Source organism: Perissodus microlepis, chromosome 12 (assembly GCF_051167445.1).
Source record: "Perissodus microlepis isolate ML-2025 ecotype Zambia chromosome 12, ASM5116744v1, whole genome shotgun sequence".
Lineage (NCBI taxonomy): Eukaryota > Metazoa > Chordata > Actinopteri > Cichliformes > Cichlidae > Perissodus > Perissodus microlepis.
Window position 1 is genome coordinate 15,985,875 of NC_140472.1, and position 24,694 is coordinate 16,010,568.

The window sequence follows — 24,694 nt, forward strand, 5'->3', positions numbered from 1 at the left end:
AACTTGGTACATCTCAATATGGTGTGCATGTAATCTTAAAAATTTGAGGGAAAAAGGACAAATGATGGACAAAAGAAGAAGAGGCTTAAAAATCCATCTACAGCATATGAACGGTGTCTAAAAGTCTTGACTTTAGGAAATGAAAAAAAATCCAGCAAAGAAGTGATACAGGAACAGAAAAATCCCCCTAGCTCTTCAACTGATCCTTCTACTGTTTACTGCAGCTCCATCAGAAATGGTTTCAATTAAGGATGGCTGTCAAGAAGTCACGCTACTATCCACTACCATCCACCATACAGTACCATCTGGAAGGCGGGTGGTTGGCATCAGCTTCATTTTTCAGCTTGGCAATGATCCTAAACACACTGCCAATGCAGTAAAAGCATACTTCTGCCTCCCCAGAGCCCAGACCTTAACATTATTGAATGTGTCGGATCATCTTGAAAGAACAAAAGGCAGCCAACATTCAAAGAAGAGCTTTGAGTGCCTTGCAATAAGCCTGGCGAAGTATTGCTAAAGACTACTTAAATAAATTACAACATTTGACAGAGATCAGGTGATATGTAAAGTATATTTTACGAGATACGTAAATAATAAGGTCTCAGTGTTTATTTTTGCACACAGTATAAAAAGACTCCAATGCATATAATGTATTACGAATAAAACTTTCAGGTGCAATGTCGTTCCTGGGACAACTTACCTTTATCATGTGTTATTTTATATAGCAACATTTTTTTAGATTAGAAATACTGTATTTAATTTCTGTATTTCAAATGCAGAGTAGCTAAAATCACATGGTTGGAAATTGGAGTTTAAAAAAAAGGCAGACTTGTACAATTATAGTAGTTTTTTCAAATTTATTGTGTTAATGTGTGGCTCAACCACAGACATTGCTACATCTTCTAATCAGCTGTCACAGATCTTGGGCTGAAGCAGTGGGGTGACCCGAGGTGATGGACCTCCTGCAACCTGATCAACATAAAACAGCACAGGCGCATCTGTCATGGTTTGAGGCAAACCACATGAAGTTAGAGGAGTGGACCCAAATGCAGACAATGGAGATGAATGTGGATGGTAACAGAAAACGAGCCTATATTTAGGGCTGAACAGATGTTAAAAATAAATGGCAAGGACAACTAGAAAAGAACAAACAAAACCTATACTGGCAAAGCTAACCTGAAACATAACTAGAAAACCTGAGACGGAAGCAATGACACACAGGAGAGAACGCAGGAGTAACGCAGACGATCCAACAAGGAGCTAAGGAGAACACACAGGGAACGAGGAAACAAACGGGGGGAGACACAGCTGAACCTAATTAAACATGCCGAGGCAAGGGGAGCCAAACTAGACACACCGACATAGCACACGAGACTATCAGAGTAAAATAGGAAATATGGCACGTACATACAGTCACAGACTCAGAGGCGAGAGCTTAATGTTACGACATAACTGACACCTTACAGCGGGAACATAGAGACAGGGAGACAAGACATGAGATGTGGGACCAGGACAAGCACAGAGAAAACATTGGGACAGAGACTGAACGGAGAACAGAGACTGTTAAAATAAAACAGGAAGCACACGACAGGTACAGAGACATAGACTGATACTGAACAGAGGGAACACGAAGTACAGGGACAAGAGTGACATGAGACACGACTGACTAGGGAACAAGAGAATAAACACGAGGACAGAACTAAACCTACACTAAACATGAGGGGCACAGGAACCAAAACCTAAGAACTCGAAATCACAAACCAAGAACAACTGGAGAGCAAGAAATACAAAACTTTGGTCGTCATAAACCATGATGAAATCCAAGATCAATAATTATAATACAAAAATCAAAACACTGAGTCTTCGACCCAGGAACATGATAGCATCACTCTCTATCGGCTTTAAACTGGTAGACTGGTTAATTTGGACGTGTTTCTTTTTTAACTCGCTTTGAGGAGCTTTTTATTTGGACCTCAACATTCATTGCTGGCTGACTCATGCCTCTCTCTGTGCTGGAACCTGGTCAATGTCAGCCTTCTGTTACAAAGGAATATAGATATAGTGTAGATGTGAATACAAATAACTTAATGGTGGCATTTGAATAGAAGACAAATAGAAGAGACTGATAAGAGTACCTCCTGTGCAGCAAGATGTTGTTGATGGATAAGAACAGGCACACATCCTTGAGCCCAGGCATCGGAAGTTGGTGGCACAGGCTCAGAATCTTCTGTTTTTGATCTTTCGCCTGGTCCTTCTCCCTCATCTAGGCACAAGATTTGGTGCTCTACAATCTGTGTGAGGTACCTCTTGGCCCAAGATGCGGAGAAAGGTGGTAGCTTATTGCCAAAGACAGACAATATCACAGATGTGAAATGCAATATATATTATTTATGGATAAAAGCAAGACAAAGTATTTGCTTAATGACTCTAGGTATTATAACATTAATGTTGAACTGATTGTAAAAGAAAAAAACAACAAAAAGCTGATAAGCTTTTCAGTTTTACCTGGCTCTCAGTATACACATCAAGACATCCTTTCATGACCTTCCTCAGCAGTTCATCTAAGATTTCCCCCACTGCCTCATCTGCATCCTCCTGAAGCAACATATTAGTCCACTGGGTCCGGGTCAAGTGACCTGGGATTATATCTTCCCCTTTCTGCTCTTGTGCTGCAGGTGAGATCACCTGTACAGATGACCTACGTCTGTGCTTGTCAGTTTGAAGCTTGGTTGCAGAGCGTGGCATTTTTGCTCAGAGGCTGGTGTGAAATATAAATTGCAAAATGTCAGATCATGGAAAACTAAAAAAAACTGGCATTATCACAAACCCAAATTCTATTTAATGATGAAGATCTTGGTGAGCTCACTTGGTTAAAAAAATAATCAAGAAACAGTCCTGAAACCTTTTGATTGACCTTTTGACCTTATGATTTGGTGACACTGTAGACATTTAAAGGTTGCAATAAGGGAAAGTCACACTTTTAGGGTTTTATTAGGAGGAGAGTAAATGCATTGGCATTATTTTGTGTTTTTATCCATAGAGTAAAAAGCATGTTAGATAACAGCATGCCAGAAAGCTATCATTTTTCAAGCTATTTATTTTCTTTGGTCAATGAAAAAGTTTATTTTATTTTTTATCTGTGTTATGGTCGTGTAAAGGTCAGTATGCTGGCAGTTGCAGACAGGGCATTCAAAAGCTCAGTTAGTGCATCAATCAGGAAGTTTGTAGCTTTAATTCCGTTAGATGATCAAATCGCAAAATGACGGGCCCAAAAGTCACAATTCTACGTTAACAGACACAATTTTTACGTGATCCCCACACTGGAGTTAAGAATACAAACAATGACCTGTGTATTGACTATGTGCACGTTAGCATATGCTACTTCCGGTGCGGAAACTCCTGTGGGGAGCTTTGTTTCCGGTGTCCTATGGTTTACGGTCCAAAACAAGTTAAGCAAATGAATGAATCAAGCGGCGATTTACATTTCTATAGATGTCTTGGGCATTTACCCAATATATCTGTAAATGATGTTCATCGACTTGTCGATATTTTTCCCCCGCGCCTCAGAGCAAAAGAGAAAAGGGATTCAAATGTTATATTTCTCAGCGGTCCCTCGTTTATCGCAGGTGTTATGTTCTAAAAATAACCAGCGATAGGTGAAATCAAGTAGCCAATTTTATTTTTTGACGGTGCAAAACGTTTCGTGGACATACAGTACTGCACTTCAGAGTCACACTGCTAGCGATCATGCAGCGATTCTGTACTGTACAGGAGAGACGTCACGGAGGAGATCGTCTGCAGCGATCAGGACGCAGGACACAATGTGACGTAAAAAAAAGCATGCAAACTTGCACTAAAAAATCCGCGAAACAGCGAGGTGAAAGGTGAACCGCGTTATAGCGAGGGACCGCTGTAATTTTGAAGGTAAGTCACAACATACCCTTCATAAATACTAATGTATAGAAACCGTTACCAGCAATCATTCATTTTTTGTGTGGCTTTTTTCACGGTTTGTTAACATGCTGTGTAGGTGTGTACTTGACTAGCTGATATCGACATAACAGGGGAAACATCTGGTTTGACTATTCTTCACCTGTAGTTTGAATGCTGAACATTTGCCTGTTTAAATCATAAGACCAGTCATTATACAGAGATGTGCTTCTGAATGTGGACGATGTGTCTTCTGCATGCAGTAATGCAGTTCTGCTTGTGTTGAGTGATGTAAACAACTGATCGATCTAAACGCTTTAAACATCAAAATTGATCATTAGATTTTTTATGACACAACAGCGGTGAGTGTTCCCACCTTCTGCTCTTTGTAACTTAACGCAATCTTTCAGTTTTCGAGTTTTGGACATGATTTTGGAGTATATCTTCGCAGTAGCGATTGACCGCAAAGTAAAGCTACCGGAAATGCACAACCCCACATCCGGTCTCAAACCAGGAAGTTAGCATTGTCTCGTGCACATAGTCAATTTAAAAAAACAAAACAAAAACATTTTTGTATGGTTTTGTCACGCTGCAAATGTCATTTCTACACAGGCAGCCAACTGGCTACTGTTGCTCGTTCGGGGTGCAGATAAGTTATCTTTTTTTTATTTTTACTCCTGTTATTATCTTAATAATTATGAGTAGTTTGCACATAGAGTAGGTGTTTTAAAACACTCTTCACAGTTTCAAATATTAACCCTAAAATCACTGTTATCAAAACGAATGCTCCGTTATCCGGATGCACGTTACAGACATACACGAAGCACACAAACAGGGGAGATAGGCACCTTATCAGCGACACCTTTACTTTAAGGTAGCTAATCACACTGCAACTAAAAGCGCTAAATTTATATATATCGCAACACAATCGGCGTTAGGTTTCTTTTTAATAAACAGTGTTGTCATGCCAAAACTGGAACATTTTACCTTTATCCTCAGATTCGTACTATTCACGGTTGCCCAGCAACCTAGCACGCATAGTTGACGTAGTACGTAGAGTTACGTCGTCTCTATGGCTGCAGAGGACGCATAGGTAATCCTGTTGCTAGCAAAAGCCAGAGAAGCCCTTCGTTTACATTAACTTAATTTGGAACAATCGATTGAGGCAACAGCTATGGGGGAGGGAAAACATGTTTTTTTTTTAACTTTGTTTTACATATGTCCAATATATAAGGCTGTCCGGTTGTATTTATTATCTCGCTAAGATACTTAGCTTGCTGCTAATGTTAAGTGGTTAGCGTTTAATTTGCTATGAATTAACGGCAGCCTAGTGGTTAGGGCATGTTTTTGAAGAGATTACTTGCTATTTAATTATGGTATCTTTATTTTCTGTCTTCTTTCTTTTCTTTTTTAGTCCGCCATCAGATTAGATTACACATTGTTCGATCAACTGTGCCCTACAAAGAAGACCCAATGTATCACAAGGAAAAGAGTATCCAGATAAAAAACAGCGCATCAGCGTTGTACAACAACCTCAGCGTGCTGCGCATCGCACCGAGGCGCCTCACCCACTTCACCGTGGTCCATGCTAACATGGTCAACATGGTCAGCGCGTCCTGGGACGGCCTAAACTACACCCACCGTCAGCTGCAGTCCAAGGAGCCAAATGTTGCTACAAGCACTTCGCTTATCATGCAGGTTAGGTCACGGTGCAACTTCTTCTGCTCCCCATTTTACCTTATCATACTCACTGAGAACAGCTAAAAGACTGACTTCAGCAAAACGTCAGTATTGACTTCAGTATTTTCAGTCGTATTCTTTCTAAATGTACACGAAATTAATGCACTTGGTATACGTTGGCGAGTCCAAGGCAAAATAATCCCCCTTCAACAAATTTCATTTATTTCCAGTATATTATAAATAATTTGAAACAACCAACTTAAAAGTCCTACAAAACGAATGTTAAAGCATTACTCTAGAAATGTTGGAAGCATCCTTAATTTGGTAACAATGCCCAAGACCAAGTTGACTGGTTATGAAGTGTTAAGACTGTTAACTGTCAACTGATGGTTTCCTGACTTTGACTATTCCTGACTATACTATTAAGATCACTTCTCCAGATTGTGGATATCTGCTCCACTCACCACTGTCTTGCTTTTTTATGCTCATGTTTTTCTCCTTCCTTAATTTTTTCATTTAGAAAAATAAAACACACACACACTATCTATCTACCTATCTATCTATCTATCTATCTATCTATCTATCTATCTATCTATATATATATGTTGTGTGTGTGTGTGTGTGTGTGTGCGCCTGTGTCTTGCTTGTTTGCGTACCATATTAAAGGCATTCTCTTGTATACCTAAGACAACTAATTTTCAGACAGCTACTTTTTCCCTCAGTGTGTGAAAATGGCTTAACACTTTCTTCAGTTACATTACATTACATACATTACAATGTGTAATGCATATATAAATATTACAATTAATCACATACTCATACAGTACATTTATAGTCCTGTGATGTAGAATGCAGAGCTACAAAAGTAACACAAAAAACAATTAAGCTTAAAAATAATACATGTTTTTTTTGTAACAGGCTGCGTTTTGTGTGCTCCCCTCTCGTGATCTCCTTGTGGTGACGTCTCAAAAGGGCATCCAGGTAGATGTTGTTATTTTCTCAGTTTTGATGTCAATAGCAGGACATGTATGAGGATAGTAACACAGTGGTGAGGTGTGCAGCAGGACTGACAGATGGGTTCAAGGTGTGGGTGGGATCGTCACAGAGCCCTTTCTTGTTTGCAATGGTGATGGACAGGTTGACAGAGGAGATGAGGGTGCACGAGTGGTTGAAGGCGTGTGTCAGAGGTGATTTGTAACAGAATAGCAAGAGTTAAAGGGAAACTTTACAAGATGGTACTGAGACCTGCTAAGACGCATGATTTGAAGACAGAGGCACTGACAAAAAGACAGGAGGCAGAGCTGGCAGCTATATAATTGAAGACGATTACATTTTTGCTGGGCATGATCAGACGGAATAGTATTAGAAATGAGTACATCAGAGGGACAGCTCAGGTCAAGCAGTTTGGAGATGAAGTTAGAGAGACAAGGCTGATATGGTTTGGACATGTGCAGAGAGGTATAGTGGATATACTGGACAAAGGATGTTAAACATGGAGCTGCCGGTGAAGAAGGACATGCATGTCCCTACTGATAACCCTCTGCATGTAGGGAGAAAGTAAGATGGAGGCAGATGATCTGCTGTGATGATCACCAACAGAAAAGGAGGCACTGTTATGTCTTTTAATTTTATACTTTTAGTGGCTATAATCACACATTATGAAACAGTAGTATTACATTAAGTTAAATTTAATCTGTCATAGAGTACCGCAAGCAATAAATATTGTTTTGTAGCTTTTTACTTATCTTATAAGTCTTACTTATAAGTGTGTTCCTTTAGATGTATGAATCTGATGGCTCCATCATGGTGTACTGGCATGCACTGGATACTCCAGAAACACCTACAGGTAAATATGCAACATTTAGTTGTAATTATTCTACTACACATGTAGGGACTCACTAATAGAAGAACTTTTTTTACTTATTAGTGTGAAACCATAGTGTGCAGTGTGTTGCGATATAATGAGTTACAGTGAATCACTTAATTGTTCCTGAAGAGGATTTAGATCAATTGATCCATCCCCATAACATCAACACCCGTGGGATGTCTTCATTATTTAGTGATTTCTTTTTAAAGATTTACACCAGTATTATGACATCACTATGGCAATAAAGACGTTTTCAGATTTCCTTATGCTTGCTGATAAATACTGTTATCTGTGACTGATGTATTCAGCTTCATAAATTTCATACTCATCACATATTTGCACGTGAGACAGAAAATTATTAACCCTGAATTCTTTATTAGATTTGGTGCATTCACAGACCTAATTTCTGTCCCAGCACAGGCAGTGTTTGCCCGAGGGATAGCAGCAGTGTACGAGAATTATATATGTGTGGGTAAGTGCTGGGTGGAATTTTTGTCTTTTCAGTTTTTGTGTGGTCAAAAGAGCACAGGTCTACAGTCTACTTGTCTCTTTCTCATTCTATAGGAGTTTCATCTGGTGCAATTTTAGTATTTGATGTGCCCAGTAAAGGAAGTAATATTACCTTGTCTGAAGTCCTGGAGGAGCACAAAGAATCCATCACTGACATGGCCTCAGAGTGCTCTGGCAGCCAGGTAAGGCACATATGTGTGTTTTGCAATCTGTCGCAGTCTTTGTTCGTACATGACAGTGTACGCCTCTTGCATGAATCATAGATTAAATGAATAAATACCTTATGTAATAATTATAACAACTATGATCGTTCTATGAATTACAATATCCTTTTCTCTGTTCCTTTAGGAGTGCATAGCTAATCTTGTCACTGCAGATGATGGGGGAAACCTATCTGTGTGGAAGTCTGGGGAGGAGTTTCAGCTGCTCAACAAAATCCCTGGTTTTGAGTAAGTTCACTGAAGTAATTTTCTACAGTGTTGTCTTGAGCCACACCTTTCTTCATACTGCTTCCAAGGACCCATTGGTCTTGAACAGTAGTTCTCTGGGTTTTCTGAAGTTATTTAAAAGTTTTTGTTTGGACACTAGCTGCTTTTTCAGTCATTTTCAGTTCAGTCCTGGTACCCGACCATTTTCAGAAGAATGTTTTTTGTTTGCTAAGCCACTGAACACTGACCCATTAATTATTCAAGCATGAAATTCTACCTAACCATTGTTGTGTTTAATAATAGACAACTGAGCTTAGAAGAAAATTTTAAATGGTATCTTTAGCCTCTTTGTTACTAGGAGCCTGTTGCAAAAATATTTAGTGTGTTCTCATTTCTTTAGTTGATTCAATGAAAAATGCTAAAGATAACACAGTTTGACAGAAATAAAATAATATTTTTCAACAAGATGCTTCTCAAAGAGCTGTTGCCAGAAAACCTGGGATATCTTGGCATGGTGTGCAGTGGATCCTTAAAAACTTTGAGGATACAGAACAAGTGGAAGAGAAAATAAGAAGTGGCATAAAAATCAATTTTACAACAGATTAATGCTATCTTAGTCATATCATTAAGAAATAGGGGGAAAAAAAATCCAGCAAAGACTTGACTCAGGACTTGAAAGATGCTGTCTGTTCTGACCGAAGGTATTTTTTACACTGACTTATTTATGTGTTTTATTTCCTGTCCTTCTCTAATCTAATATAAAATATGGTTTCTGTTGGTTCCCTGATGGCATTGGTCCTCAATGTTCTCAGTATGAGCTGCTCATCTGTCAAGTTGTGGAAGGGCACAGCGGTGGCAGGTTACGGCACAGGCCAGATTCGACTCTACGAGGCAGTTACGGGAATTTTGCATGCTGAGATCAACGCTCACGCTCGCTGGATATACTCAGTAGACATTGCTCCTTTTTCTGGATTGGTGAGTTGTATCAAAAAGATGTATAATAATGCCTTTTTTATTTAGCTTTTTCACAGCTGAAAGTAACAGATTCATCTTTGTCAGTTAGACAATAATTAGTGAAAATTTGAAGTAATTTACATTAAATAATAAACATATTTTTAGTAGTAATATTAATAGTTTACCTCAAGTCACCTGAAAGATGACCATCTCCTTCTCTACGCTAGCTTTTATCTGCTGCTGAGGACTCTCTTGTCAGAGTTTGGCACATGACTATCACCCCAGAGACCAACAGTGTGGAGGTAAGTGGTCCCAAGACAGACTACAAAGCACATTTCCTGAATACATTTAAAAAGAGGGACAGTTCATTGCAGTCTCCCCCAGTCATCCTACACACCTGGATGACTGACACAAGATGACTTGTGTCTTACTCTCAAACAGAACCTGACGGTGTGTTTTTCTCATTTCCTCTTAGGTTGCGCATTTGCATAACGAGTGTGTGACAGATACACAAATCTGTGGCGCCAAGTTCTGTGATGGCGATGGCTATGCCTTTGCAGTGACAGGCTATGATCTGAGTGAGATTATCCGCTATATCCAGTCATAGGACTCTAACGTCATTATGGCTAAGTGTATTCATTGGTTTGTTTGGTATATGGAACAGTTTTTTGGAGGTATTTTGGTATTTGTTTGTACATCTGCAGGCCTGTATCCACAAAAAGCTGGTAAACTGTGTAAAATGTATTTTTTAAAATCATTTCAGTAAGTAGTAGTTATTTGAAAAATAGCACAAAGACACAATATCAACTGTTGAAACTTTAAAAAAATTATATATATTTTTTAGAAGCATATATGCTGATTTTAAATCTGATGTAAGCAGAACATTTCAGAAATGTTGTAACAAGGCAAATAAACAATTGCAAAAGCTGTGTAAAGACGAAAGTCATATTTAAAATAAATTCCAGAAATACCCGGGACCTTCTCTGAGTTTCAGCTAATTTAAGATTAACTGAGGTGAAGCGTAAAGCTTATTTTGAGTCAAACCACTACATCTGCCCAGCTAAGGAGGAAAAGAACCATCCTGCCTGTTATCAGCACAGAGTTCAAAAATCAGCATCTGTAATAGTGTCAGAGTGCTGTAGTGCACACAGCATTGCTCTTTACATTACATTCTTTACATTTTTTCTCACTTATTTTCAGTGCGATCCTTGTTGCTGACAATTTCCAGGGGAATGTTTTTTGTTAAGCTGCTTAACACTGACCTGTAAATCATTCAAGCATGAAAAAGCCCTTAACTGGTGTTGTGTCAACAGACAACTTAGCAAACAAGCTGTTTTAAATAGTATTTTTAGCCCTGTAGCATGGTGGAGTGGTGGTTAGCACTGTTGCCTCACAGCAAGGTTGAATTCCACCATCTGCCTCGGGCCTTTTTGTATGGAGTTTGCTCTCTGTGTCAGTTTGGGTTCTCTGCAGGTGCTGTGGCTTCCTTCCACAATCCAAAGACATGCGTCCAAATATTGACTTTCAAGCTCTTTAGAACTACAGACTTTGTGTTTGTCTTACATACTGTATTTGTACTTATATTTGTAGATGTTTCAGTGCATCATTTAATCTATTTCCTATTTTCTCAGCATAATATAAATGAATAATGAATACTTAATTACTTACAATGCAGTAAAGTAAGTGCTGAATTGTTGAAGAGTTCCCCTGTTATGCAAGAGAAGGAAAATAATTTGCTTGAATACTGTGAAAAGAAAAAGGGATTCGTAACAGTGGTAAACGCCTCTCCCAGTGTTTTATTATTAGCTTTGGGTTTTTGTTTTTCAATTCAGTGTTTCGTTTAAATCATTAGTAATACAATTCATATTTTAAGTATTTAACAAATCTTTAGAACTTTTAGAAAGGTTTGGTACAATGGTTTTAAAATAGTTGTACAGGAAACTATTGTGAATGTGTTTGAAGAAGAAATTTATGTGACTGTATCTTTAAAACATTCTTTTCAGGCATAATGTGTAAAATAACTACACCAGTAAACACTTTATAAGGAAAGCCGTGCTTGACTTTTTATTTTGTAATTCCAAAATGCAACAGGAGATGGGGTTGTGGGCTAATATTTTTAGCAAGAGGCTGCAGGACATGTAGAGAGCAGTATGGAGTTGGGTTATTTTATTTTAGTTTGTTCAGGGTTATTGACAGTCAGACTCTTTCAAAAAGGCCAAATTATGGTTGGATACTGTGTGCAGACTGCTGGACACGGGCATTTTATATTGCTAAGTATACACGCACATATTACAGATTGAGGTCAACCTTTTTATTAAAGTGGCTAATTGCTGAGATGGGTTCATTCCTATCCCATGTCTAGTCTAACATCTGTCAGATTTCCCATGTCTAGTCTAACATCTGTCAGATTTCAGAATGTTAGTTGGTCAAAGTTTTTTTTACAGTCAATTTTGCTATGAGTTTAGATGACATATACAATGCATTTATTGCCTTTTTAATTATTATTATGATTTTTCCTCCACCAGTGTGGGACCTGAAGCTGAAGCTGTGGTAGTTTTCAGTCTAGCTGTTTGTTTGTCAGTTGGCAATATTGTGAAAAAAGCACCAGGGCAAAGTTCATGGAACCTGGAAAGCTGCAAGTTACCTGATTAAAACCATTTGTCCTTGTTAGAGGAGTTAACACACGTTTATATTGGATAAAATAATGTCTCAGTGTAGTTTACTGTTTGCACAAACTTTAATGAAAACACATACAATCTGCTTCTTTATTTTACTCAATGTTGTAGATTTGCTTTGCAAATAATGCAAGAGAATCATTACAAAGTACAACAGAGATAACGTTTTCTAGGATTTTCTTTTTTATTGAAATGACCTTAACTGAAAACTAAACTTGCCATTGTCTTGTCCTATACTACTCATTTTATGACAGGTCATATGAGCCTCTTTGTTTTTTGTTTTTTTATTAAGTTCATGTCGGGCAAACAGGTATCATAAGTCCACCTTATCATGACAAGATAAGAAGAATCAGGTCAGCGAGGAATCGTGTGCTATTTGTCAGGCTAGAGCTAAGCATGTATTAAATCCCAGGGTTCTAGTCTTTTCTGGTTTGCAGTCAACACCGGTCACGTAACATCAGCTGACAGGACTGTTTTGAACTCGCACACGGCAACTTATGTAACTTAAATTTGGTTGGTGCCAACTTACAGCCCTGTCAGTGATCTGGTTGCATCAAAATGTGAATCATATACGTGTGCGACAGTGTCATAAACACGCAGTCTTTATGGGATCAATAACTTTGGCTGTGTAATATTGTGTCATGCTCCCCAGCTGCCTGGAGTGAAGTGGATAACTAAACTGGCAGGAGAGGGATGGTGACGGACTAAACTGTCAATATGAGGTCCCAAATGACATAGATACTGAGATTACATAACTAACTGGAACAGTACACAGAGAGAGATGCCAAGGTTGGTCAAAAGTGACACATGAAAGAAGCAACAAATTAACAGAAAACAAAAAGAACTGAAGGCCTGTAGGTAGAAAATGAGAATAAGACGTGAAACACGTGAAGACAAACAGCTGCAGTGATATATTCCTTGTTAACTGAGCCAATAGTGCTGCTCGGTTCTCCAGCCCTGTACGCAGCCGCAGGGCCACTCATGCTGTGTACTGCCACAATACTTGTCAATAGTTGGCTTTTAGGTGTAACACACAGCAGAGCACACACTGTTGGGGAGATAAGACCTAAGCATGAACTATTCTATGATATAAATGTGGATGTATGTTAGTGCATGTGTGCCACGTAATAACAGTATTGAAGCAATGTTCTCCTCATATTCCCTGGTAGACTGTCTGAAATCTTTTATTAATGAGAGTGACAAGACAAAAATAGATTCAACCAGACCTTCAATGAAAGGCCCTGACGTGTCACTTCAATAAAGTCACAGAGGAAACGCTGATGACAACACGAGTATGACTTTTCCCCTCTGAAAAGTAATCGTGGAACAATCACAGTACCGGCCTTTTGCCTAGTTATCTCAGCATTTAAGGCACGTTTGAGTGTCACATTTCTATTTCTACAACTGAAAAAACAAATAACCAACAAAACAAGTTCGTTTGGTGCTCTGCCCAAACTGCTGATGGGTTTCGACCGAGCCCGGATGGTATAAAAACCATGCTGCAATACAAGTTCATCCATCAAGGCCGGTTGAGGCATTATGAATTAGCAGGTGTGGTAAATACCACACCATGTATAACAACATCAGTATCTTTGAATCTGTTTGCTTTTTCTTCTTCATTATTGTTGTGGAGAAAAGCTATTTATTCCTTACCAATCCAACCTTGTGGCAGCTGCCTAGGACTGTGTCCCTAAGCCTGCTGGGATAGAGGCTCACCAGGGGGGATGAAGAGCCTAAAGCCCCTCCAGCTTGCTGCCACAGACAGACCAGCTCTCTGACGAAGCAATCAGAAAACCAGCTCCTAAAGACAGGCTGCATAAATAGATCTTCCATTTTAAACACACTGAAATACGAAGGAGGGGCACACCACAAACTGACGGAGCTGAAAAGAACTGCCATTGCTGACTGATGGACGTGCAGATAGAGTGTGGCCTTAAGGCAGACAAGCAAAGACAAAGCAGAACTAGTTCAAAATATATATGTAAGTGATTAACAAATGCCAGTTTTTGCACAGTTTTTATGTTGTATCTCCATAGATGTCTTCAGGATGGTTAGGTTCTTATCCAGGGAATTGAATCAGTTTTCAAAGCCATAGTTATAAAGACCTATGTTCAGCTAGAAGAAGACCAAGGAGACACATACCAGATGACCCCTATAAAGTCTTGATCTTAACATTCAGCCAGTGTGGGCAGTGACATTGAGACAAGCCTAAATCCACAAAAGAATTCACCCAAAATGGTATTTTGGGATAGTGATTGTGGTATGGTGGACCTAATAAGAACAATCCATTGTTAAACTGATCATGTAGTTTATATCCCAACTTACAGCTAGGTGTCAAAGTACTCTCTGCGAAAAAGCACCAAAAGCAGACACTAAACGATAGTAATATTCCAAATGATGCTTGTTTATTCTGTATGAGATATTTTTCCATTTAACCTCCTAGGACCTGCCATCCACATATGTGGACATCACATTTTGGGTTATTTAGACCAAAATAATAAATTTTGCTCAACAATGGCCTGATATCCACTTACGAGGACATTGTACTGCTACTGTTCTATCGAAATTTTAAACGAATATCCTCATATGTGGCTCTGATTTTTCTTAGAAACAAAAATCAGGTAAAAAAAAAAATCTGGTAATTCTTTGTTTTTACATTCATCAGGTCCCAATATGCCCAGATATCAAAGAGAAATTAAAAATGCATGCCGTGGAAGAGTTCGGGTCTTAGGAGGTTAAACATTCAAAAATGGATTGAAGACAGTTGGGAGGAGCACACATCATCACCTTTCAAATTGATATGGAAAGCTGTTAGCAAACAGCTCCTTATTACCAGCAGTTATGGGACAACATTAATATTAATTTAAAGTCTTGTTTCCATCTTTCTTTTTCCATGCAAGGCAACAGTACAAGACGTTGCTAGCTGCTACATCAGTTTTTTCTTTTTGCTTAAACAAACTGTGTGCAGTCACTAAACGCACCACTCTGGTCAAAATGAGCCGTAAAGTCCAGATGCTATTCAGGTGTAAATACTCTGTAGCTTTTATGACTATGAGCCATTCATCTCCACACTCAGACTCACAAACATAATTCATGCAGGTGTATGTACTGATAAATGTATTAAGCATCATCTAAAACAGTCAAACCACTCCAGAACTGCAAAGTGATAAAAGAAAATTACTTACACTCTGAACTGTAAATTGCTGAAATAAGCTTTATTGCAGTCATCTTTTCATATTTGGAGCAATTATAGTTGTATATATTAAGTCATTTATTTCAAATGGACTTTACGTGCTTGATGTGTTCAAATTATTTGCCTAAACAGTTTGCAGAAAAAAATTCAAGTACTTCAAAACAGGTGAAACAGGCTGAGTAGTGGAAAGGTAGTAGAAAGTAGGGTGTGTAAACTGTAGTAGATGATTAAGATAATTGGAATGCAGACGGACTGGAGACTCCATCCAGCCTGCAAACAAAAATATACCACTGACACAAATGGGTGGATAAAAATTGCAGTAGGATAGATCTGTTCTATTGCTACAAACTAGATTATAGTTAAGCCGGGATGACCCATTCACCTCTGTAGCCACAGCTTCCGTGCATCACCAGACTGAGACTGAAAGCTACACCCACACATGTCCAAACCAAGGCAAGCCACCTTTCCTGTCTGTGTGGGCCTCTAATTTGGGGGAAATGACTAAACATCCAGTAAAAACTGACTCACTATATCCCAAATGTTCTCTAAAAATCACGAGAAGGTGAGGTTTCATGCGTAAAATAAAGACACGGGTACATGAAACTTTGTCATTTTTTTCTGTCATTATTTTTGATTTTAGGCTTCCAGAAGGTTTTGGTATGTTAATAATATTCTTTTGATCCAGTTTCTTTGAACTTAAACACGTATATGATAAAATCCAAGTGAACTTATTTACTTATGTTCTTATCTTTCATAATTTAAATGAAAAGTCATAGAACATTTTAACAAGCTTAGCTCTGTAAAGAAACTTCTTATACATCTTTCAGTTATGTGGTAAAGATAATTACTACTCTTTTGCCACCCACAAGTGACTGTGTCGCATTCTAACTGTTTGGTTAGTCATTAAACACTAAAATAAACTTTTAATTCTTTTCTATGATGCAACTCGGTACTGGCGCTGCCTTTCCACAACTTGCAAACTTGCCTGAATGATCTTCCCTCATTTCACTATTTAGCTTATTGAAAAATAGAAATTGAACACATAGTCATGCAGACGCTGACCATTTAAGTATAGTCCATTATATAATCACTATTAGTAGGACGGTCCTGACCTCAACACACAGACACTTTCTCTTTCAAATGCGCACACACAAACACACCACTTGCATATCCCCAGTAACGTCAGTTTGATTGCATGGGTAGGCAATGGGACTTGAAAGCATTAGATTAAAGTAAAATAAACATGATCAGACCCTGCCATCTGCACTGGGATGGCATGGTTGCCTAGCAGTGGGCATTGTTTGGCTTGTCTGACGCTGATGTGCTGACGCTGGTGTGTGAGTGCACGTGTGTTTATGTGTATGTGTCCATATGTGCAGATGGCACCTTTCAAATGATGATGGATTTATTTTCCAAACAGTGTTTCAAATAAAATCAGTCTTGTCTCAAATTCGGCACGCGACCTTTGAGCATACTTTAAATGTGCTTAATACAAGGTTTCATTATGGCAAATAGTTTGTTCTAAGAATAGCGACAGCTGGTGACAGCTGAATATTTTTTTCGTTTTCTTACCTCTTTTAAATCACACAGTTCAAAACAGATTTTATCATAAAGATAAATCATTTGATTGTGAGACTAAGCTACGATGGTACTGCGATATGCCACACCTTCAAAGCTGGTGTGTTTTAGAGCTTTGCTTTATGAAATAGATCAAAATTTGGTCATTTGTAATCCCTAAACACCTCTCACCCTCCTCTCATTACCAGCGTGTGGGTGAGAGAGTTATTGAGTCTCAAAATAGAGTCGCAGCAATAATAACAGCGATATCCTGGCAACCCTTATCGTTGTGCTCTGTCAGTGAGACTGCTAATAGGGTTAATATGAGAGAGATGAATGGACATCTTCAGGGCACAAACTAAATTCAAAACACATCAACATTTCCATCAGCTGTCATCATACGTTTGTTCATTATCTCTCTGGATATATAATAGCCATGTGTATATTTTATTTGCATTGCTCGTGTTGCAGGGACACAAATTTGGTTACACAGTCACATTTTTTTGTTGTTGGGTTTAGGTTAGGTTTAGGGTGAAGGAAGTAAGGGTTACATATACATAAGGAAATGAAAATAGATCAGTATCATGTTATATGAGGTGGTACTGACACGAAACTGTTGGGTGGTGTGTGCATACTTGGAAGCTAAGGCCCAAAAGTAAAAATGCACCATTCAATGGTTATGTAGTATGCTAACTGAAAACCTAACGTTAAACTAAATCAAATCAGTTCACCAAAGGGTTCAAAAAGGAGCATTATAGCAGGCCCTTCCTCTCAGCAGTTGTTAGACTTTATAACCATGTATAATGTGTAATTAATTCATGTGTAAACTAAAAAGATTTAAGTGTTAAAATTCAGATGTTGCTCTTGTGTATGCAAGTGCCAGTGCTACCTCGCATAGTGTAGTCTCGTAGGCTCTCCTGTTTCACAGCCCAAACCGGTCAAGGATCTTCTGTTCCGCTCTTGTGTGAATTTTTTGTGTATGCAAGTGTCAAATATATTTGGGCAGTTCTTTCCTGACAAGTTAAACAAAGCTCAGGGTGAGAACATTTAGCGAAACCAATATTGCAACTTTAAAAAATTCTTTAGACACTGTATCAGCTTCTTCCCCATGGTAAGCTACTTTCTACATCAGGGTTATAGTAAAGTTTCCAGCAATTTGCTGCCATTGGGGTCATCTTTACTGTTGCATACTGTTGGACTATCTAGACCATTTTCTTTCTTTTTGTCTTGGGTGTGTTGGCTATAGGACGTACTGACCATATTTACCCTTCCTGTTCTGTATGTCAATATAAATGCTGCGGAGCAACAGCTGTATACACATTAAAATCTTACTAGATACAATATAGTGCATATCCATATCTTCAAAACCTTAAACAGCTTGTGTCAGGTTGATTTAAATTCTAACTGTCTGGTTTTATGTCAGCGTAATATCAGCCTTGCTTTTGGTTAACTCACTAGAAACTTGAGCCTCTGTGACTCTAATGTAAAAGACTACTCACTTAAGTAAGTCCCACAATATCATATATCAATCTGCTCACAGTATGTGGGAGAGAGCGAGTCTGAGAAACAGACAAATCTTTGGTTTAGAGAGAAATGCTGAGTTCTTGTGCTCTGCTTTACCTGCAGCAATGGCTAAGAAAAAGAAGAAGAAATATCATTAAAAAAACAGCTGTCATTGTTTATATATGAATTGACCCAGTGGCAGCTTTCAAAAAGTCTGAAAGCTGCCACTGGTTTCATAGATATTCTCTGCAGACTGAAAAAGAGCACTTACAGCAGAGGATACAACTTCCCAGTAACTCCTGTCTTCAGTGATAACCCAGTACCTGTCCCTACTACCAAGCCGGCCTTTTTCCTTCTGGCCAGTACACAGTAAATGATATGTGATTAAACACAAAGTGGCAAATGAAGCGGAAGTACAAACACTGCAATCTGCTCATTTCTCCTGAGAAAACAGTTGTCCCTCAGTGAAAAATGCAATGACCCACACACCCTTTCATTAAGGTGGTCACCTTCACAGCGCATGCTAAAGAGGAAACAAGAGAGAGGACTGCCATGACACCATACTTTCCTGTAGTCATGCTATTAATTTAGAGCCATAAGGATAAAAATCACCCAGGTTTTAAAACTTGGTGACTATAACGCCCTCTGGTAGAATCTCAAACCTCCAGTTCCCCGTTGAGCGTCATAAGTAAAAAAATAGATGGAGTGGGATATAGTTATTATTTTTTTAAGAAAGAGGTGAGAAAACAAAGACGGGAAGAGAAAGAGAAAGAATAAGAAATTGCGGTTTGTCTGTAAAATGCAGCCAATGAATGTTAGGGCAGGGGTAGCTGTGCTCATCCCTGTTTCCATGGTGACCTGAATGTGCTGTCGGTGCAGTGACGCCAGTCTGGAGCATTGCGTTGCATGAGCCACACGTGCCAATGCCCAGCTGACAGCAGCGAGCATACGCCTGTATCTATTCATAGCACCCAAGTGATGCTCTGAAGGGACACGGGCAGCCTGGAGTTCTGGCCAAAGAGGCCAGGTGTCCAAACCTGGACGAGTACGGACCCAGACCGAATGCTACCCTTCATCCTTGATGGAGGTGCTTGGAGAGAACGTGGGAAGAACACATGGCAGGAGTTCTGTCATTGCCTCTTTGATCTTTGTCCTCACTAGCAAATTGACCCCTGACCCCTTTTTTTGAGGTTTCTAAACAGATGACACAGGTACAGCATGCATATGCGCATGTCCAAAAACACAAAATCAAAAAGAGGAAAAGCAAAATATTTACAAACTCGATGGGGTAATGAACATTTGTTTGAGGTACACTTATTCAGTTTTCAAAGTCACCTTTATTTTCTCTTAAACTGACTGTTCACATACTGGTAATATACAAACACACTGTGATTACCCACCATATAACAACTTGGTGAAAACAAACAAACAAACCCTCATCCCTGAAAAATGCGCAACAAGTCCAGTTGTGAATTTCCCTCACTGCCAAATATTCCACACTCGACGGTTAGTGGTATTATAACAAAGTGGAACCGATTGGGAACAAAAGTAACTCAGCCATGAAAGGGTAGGCCAGATAAAATCAAAAGCAAGGTCACTGGAGGCTGAGGTGCATAGTGCAGAGTTCGCCAACTTTCTGCAGAGTCAGTTGCTACAGATGTCCAAACTTCATGTGGCTGAAAAATTTAATTATATATATTTTTGTAAATGTAAATATTGAAAATATGCTGCAAACTTGCTCTGCAACTCTGCATCCCCTCCACTGATGTTAAAGCAGACCGCTGCTGTCCATGTAAAACATTTGAGAAGTGTTCTACTGAGAAGATATTAAAAAATAATCCTATAATCATCTAGAATTTAAGCAGTAAGTCTCTTCTGAAATCCCCTGGATTTAAATATTTTACGAGTAGAAAACAATAACTGCAGCACATAGTCAAACAGTTGTAATTTGCCATCACAACACGTGGTCTAGAATGTGATATCTTTAGCAAGAGTGCTTGAAACACCAAGTCAGTGCCCCTTTTGTGAGCAATTGTTCAGGCTCAATTGGCATTTCTCAAACACCGCTTTGTCGCGAGATCAAGCAGAAAAAAAGCAGAGGCTCTGTGGCAACGAGAAGCCCATTGTGGTCCGTCAGCCTAAAGTTAGCTTACGGTGTCATGTCTGGTGTCAAAGGCCATTGTGGTTCCTGACATACTACAGTGAAGGCACAGAGCTGCTGAGTGCAAATGATCTGTGCAGGACTTTTTTGTGAGTGTGTAGCTAGTTGTGTATTGTATTGTTAAGGCATATTTTTATGTATTGGAGGTGCAACACATAGGCAAAATGTTTTTGTTTGTTGTATATAGCTGACATAGGACTTTCAGACCTTTGGGGTCAGCAGTTTCCCCCCTTTAGGAAAGGGACAGAGTGAGAGATGAACCATGTGGATCCCCTATTATGCCCCTATTGTGCCCATGCAGCTGCATAAATAGTGCTATTGCAGAGGCCTCTGGCAATTCAAAAGTGCTGTACAAGACACTTTGAGATAAAGGTTTGGTAGACTCGTCTACACCATTAGGAAGAGAAGAGAAGTTTTGCCCAATTAAAGCAGAGAAGTTGACAGATTCAATACACTTACAGTCTCATGACCTTCAGTGTGGCATGTATTTGTATCTATAGCCATCTTTATTTCCATCTGCAGTCTAGTAGAAAAAGAAAGTTTACCCTCTTTCAATTGTAAGGGTTTTTGTATCAGGACATTAACAAAAAACTATCTGGACTTTACCAGGTTTTAAAGGTGGGTAAACACAACTGCACATGACAAATTAGACTGTCTTTATTTATTTAATAAAAAGTAAGCCAAACACTAAATACACCCTTACTGCTTAAGAATGTACACCAATCAGGCATAACATTACGACCACTGACAGATGAGGTGAATAACATTATCTCGTTGTACCTCTCACCTGACCTCCTCTGTACATATTAACAATGATTTTAAACCAGATATTTCAAATTTGGATTCATCTCTCCATAAAACCTGTTGCCACTGATTTTCAGTCCAGTTCTTGTGTAATTGGGCCTATTCCCCATTTCCCCTTTCTTAAGAATGGCTTCTTGGTAGCAAAACCCTTCTACTGACACTATTTCTGGTGAGGTTTCAGTGAACACTAGATGGATCAACTGAAGTGTGTCAGGTCTTTGCTGGATTTTTTTCCCTGTTTCTTAAGGATATGACTTTCCAACATTGTTTATTTGCTGTAGTCGCTCAAGCCTGTCACTCTTTCCTTTGTTCTTCACCAGTCCAGTTTCTGCAAATTTCCCACCAAGCCATAATGTCTAGTTTTTGGCTAATAGCTCTTTGGGAATCACCTTGTTGGTGATTCCCAAATGATTATTTTATGCCTTGATAACTGTTTAACATTGGCAAACTATTGAAATGGGTACAAAGTCTGCGTTTTTGTGAAGGGCTGCTAGTAACAAGAGCTATAGATACAATTTAAAATAGATTCCCTGCTAAGCGGTCTGTTATGAGTAGACACAACACTGATTCATCCCTTGGGTTAGATGTCTTTTTATGCTTGAATGGTTCATAGGTCAAACATTTCTTTGAAAATGGTCAGGTACAGGGGCTAGAGTGAAAATAAATGACTTTGTGTATGTGTATTATAGTTCAGAGAAGTTGTAGCGTGTGTGTTCACAGATGTGTGTTGTATGTGTGTGCATGTGTTGTGTTTGTGTTATAATTCACAGTAGTGGTTCTTCCCAAGTGTACTAAGAGTGCGGCTACAGCATGATGTGACAACACCCGCCTGCACATATGTGAGCATCTGCTGGCCATAGCTTGAGGACGGTTGCTTAGGACTTGCATGCATGCTGAGGTAGGAGCAAGCCTGGGCAAGTTCCTTTCCCTTCACAAGACAATAGCAGCTCAGATGCCTGGCTGAGAAGGAGTTTTAGGGAATCTGTAAGAGACAGGGGCCTCTCACACTCACTCAATTTCCTGACATTTATGCTTTTGCCAAAAAGAGAATATACAGAGAAAAGACCTCTATTTACAGAAATGCTGATGAAAGGTGGGGGTCAAATACTTCACTGACAATTCAAAAAAACAAGTTTATGGTGAAGAATAAATTGAAGTGATCATTTTTTCCTGTTGTGTTATATTGTACATTACCTTCCACACAAAGGTGTATTTTTATAAACACATGTAATATTTTCAAATTTTATTTGATTTGTTTTGATGAAAGTGCAAGTACAAGTTGTAAGCTAGGACCGATACCATTTTATTTCATTTTATTTAACTTTTAGCAGTTATTCATATTATTATCATTGGAACTGTGTACCCTTTTGACTTTTATCCTTTTATGCAGTTTGTAATAAAAGCTCCCAATTTTAAGCATTTCACACAACTATGTTTAAACACAGTGGCAGTGAAAATACTGAATCTTAAATCCTGAAGGTTACACAAACTGACCCAAATGACGTGTTGCTTTGCTTATTTAGCCTTACATCTTCACGGTTGTTCAAAGAAGGTGAATTGTTCCTAGAAGACTGTTGGCTCACCTTGTTGCTAAAATAAAATAATACAACTAGGTGTGAAAAAAATAAATGAGTTGACTAATGTTGGGGAAAAAAAATGTAGACCATATATATACAGTCTTTAATTTTTGCTTGTGCTAATGGTTAGATTTGTCAATACAAGAAGAATGAAGAGATATTTGGTGCATATGTTTACTGAGACTTGGGCGTTCATTGAGATTATGAGTCTGCTGCCTTAACAACAGGTTTGGTTTTGTATCGTAATACTTGTCCTTAACTTTTTAACTATTGCCCCCATAAATACCCCATACAGTGGTGATAATACTAATAACACTATCCCAAACACTAGTAAAAAAACAAACAAACTACTGAACCTTATGCTAAAATTAATTCTTAAAATAAAATGTCTATCTGACAGAACCAAGTGCTAAATGGGCAACTGAAGTGTCTGAATAACAAAGACGGAGTGCACTAATGGCAGCTGATTGACTAGTGATGGATTGTTTCTACTCAGAAAAAACTTCACCTTGTATTTGTGGAACAATGGCTCTGTAGCCAACATCCTCTCCAAAGAGTGACTATACAAGACCTTACAATAGTGTTTTGCTACGCCAAAACATCCACCCAAATAGTTTTGAACTTGGGTGAGTAGTGGAAAGAATAAAAACAAAGGTGTAAACAGTTTCAGCCATATTATGAACTACATGAACTTCCACACACAGACTTGTTCAGGTGCATATGCTGAAGTCAGCTGTGTTTCTATCTATCTATCTATCTATCTATCTATCTATCTATCTATCTATCTATCTATCTATCTATCTATCTATCTATCTATCTATCTATCTATCTATCTATCTATCTATCTATCTATCTATCTATCTATCTATCTATCTATCTATCTATCAATCATTCTGACAAACTATTTCAATAAGTGGCAAGAGGGGGTGGGATAAATCCAACTGCAAGGTTCAAGGTTCAAGGTTCTTTATTTGTCACATGCATAGTTATACAAGTATAACACACAGTGAAATGTAGCCTGACACGCTCCTCGACATGTGCAAAAATGGGGGGGGTTGTAGAGGAAGAACATTATATATATATATATATATATATATATATATATATATAAATAGTATATACATTGGGTGAATGTGCAGTAGTAGCAGCATTAGTGCAGTAGTAGCAACACCCATTATAGAAAATATTTTATAAAGCTGTCAACGATAATCTATGAGGAGTTACAAATACATTAAAATGTTGAAAGACTGTGTTATATGGTGTAAAGTTGAAAGCAACCTTGAACTCTTTAGTGCCCTTCGCTCTATGTTCATGAATCAAACAAAACACCCAACTTTGAACTTGACCTTCATTTTGATCCCGGATACACACTTGTTAAGTTTCTGACTCTGCATCTTATGTGTCAGATTATTAGTGTTTAAAATGATTTTTTATTTATTTATTTATTTAGGTGTTACAATTTTAATTATACTAGAATACATAAACAGTACTAAGCAAAAGACGTAAACTCATCCTATAGTCACTATGAAGACCACGATGCTTGCGTAGTGCTGACGTTTTTTCCCCAACCATCACGGTTTACTATGGTAAAACACTCATCACTTCATACTCACAAGGTGAGAGCTATTTTATTTAAATGGCTACAAATTCATAATTCAGCACCTCAGACACAGAGATATAAGGCATGACTTTCTAAACGAATATTATAGCCATTTTTCCCTTAAGGAGCACTGTGGTTGTTTTACTACCTCCTCACCCAGCGAGCAGTCTGGTCTGGAGGCTGGCACTCGCTTTGCTTTATGAATGGATGGGTGTGGCGCTTGTGACAAGCAGTGATGCAGTCATCACTGTGCTC

At 38.6% G+C, this 24,694-nt stretch overlaps 2 protein-coding genes across 2 annotated transcripts; one reads left to right on the plus strand and one right to left on the minus strand.

The window, feature by feature from the left end:
- Window positions 1-837: 837 nt before the first annotated feature.
- On the minus strand, window positions 838-5,001 carry c20h2orf81 (chromosome 20 C2orf81 homolog). Its single transcript, XM_084945643.1, has 4 exons — window positions 4,918-5,001; window positions 2,506-2,758; window positions 2,136-2,336; window positions 838-969 (listed from the first exon to the last, which is right to left on the minus strand). The coding sequence occupies exons 2-4, from the start codon at window positions 2,743-2,745 to the stop codon at window positions 907-909; spliced, it is 504 nt and encodes a 167-aa protein (XP_084801769.1). The 5' UTR covers window positions 2,746-2,758; window positions 4,918-5,001; the 3' UTR covers window positions 838-906.
- Window positions 5,002-5,300: 299 nt separating this feature from the next.
- Window positions 5,301-11,418, plus strand: wdr54 (WD repeat domain 54). The gene is made up of 9 exons (XM_084945642.1): window positions 5,301-5,628; window positions 6,529-6,591; window positions 7,390-7,456; window positions 7,893-7,949; window positions 8,042-8,169; window positions 8,336-8,436; window positions 9,228-9,390; window positions 9,597-9,671; window positions 9,845-11,418. The coding sequence occupies exons 1-9, from the start codon at window positions 5,404-5,406 to the stop codon at window positions 9,974-9,976; spliced, it is 1,011 nt and encodes a 336-aa protein (XP_084801768.1). The 5' UTR covers window positions 5,301-5,403; the 3' UTR covers window positions 9,977-11,418.
- Window positions 11,419-24,694: the final 13,276 nt, after the last annotated feature.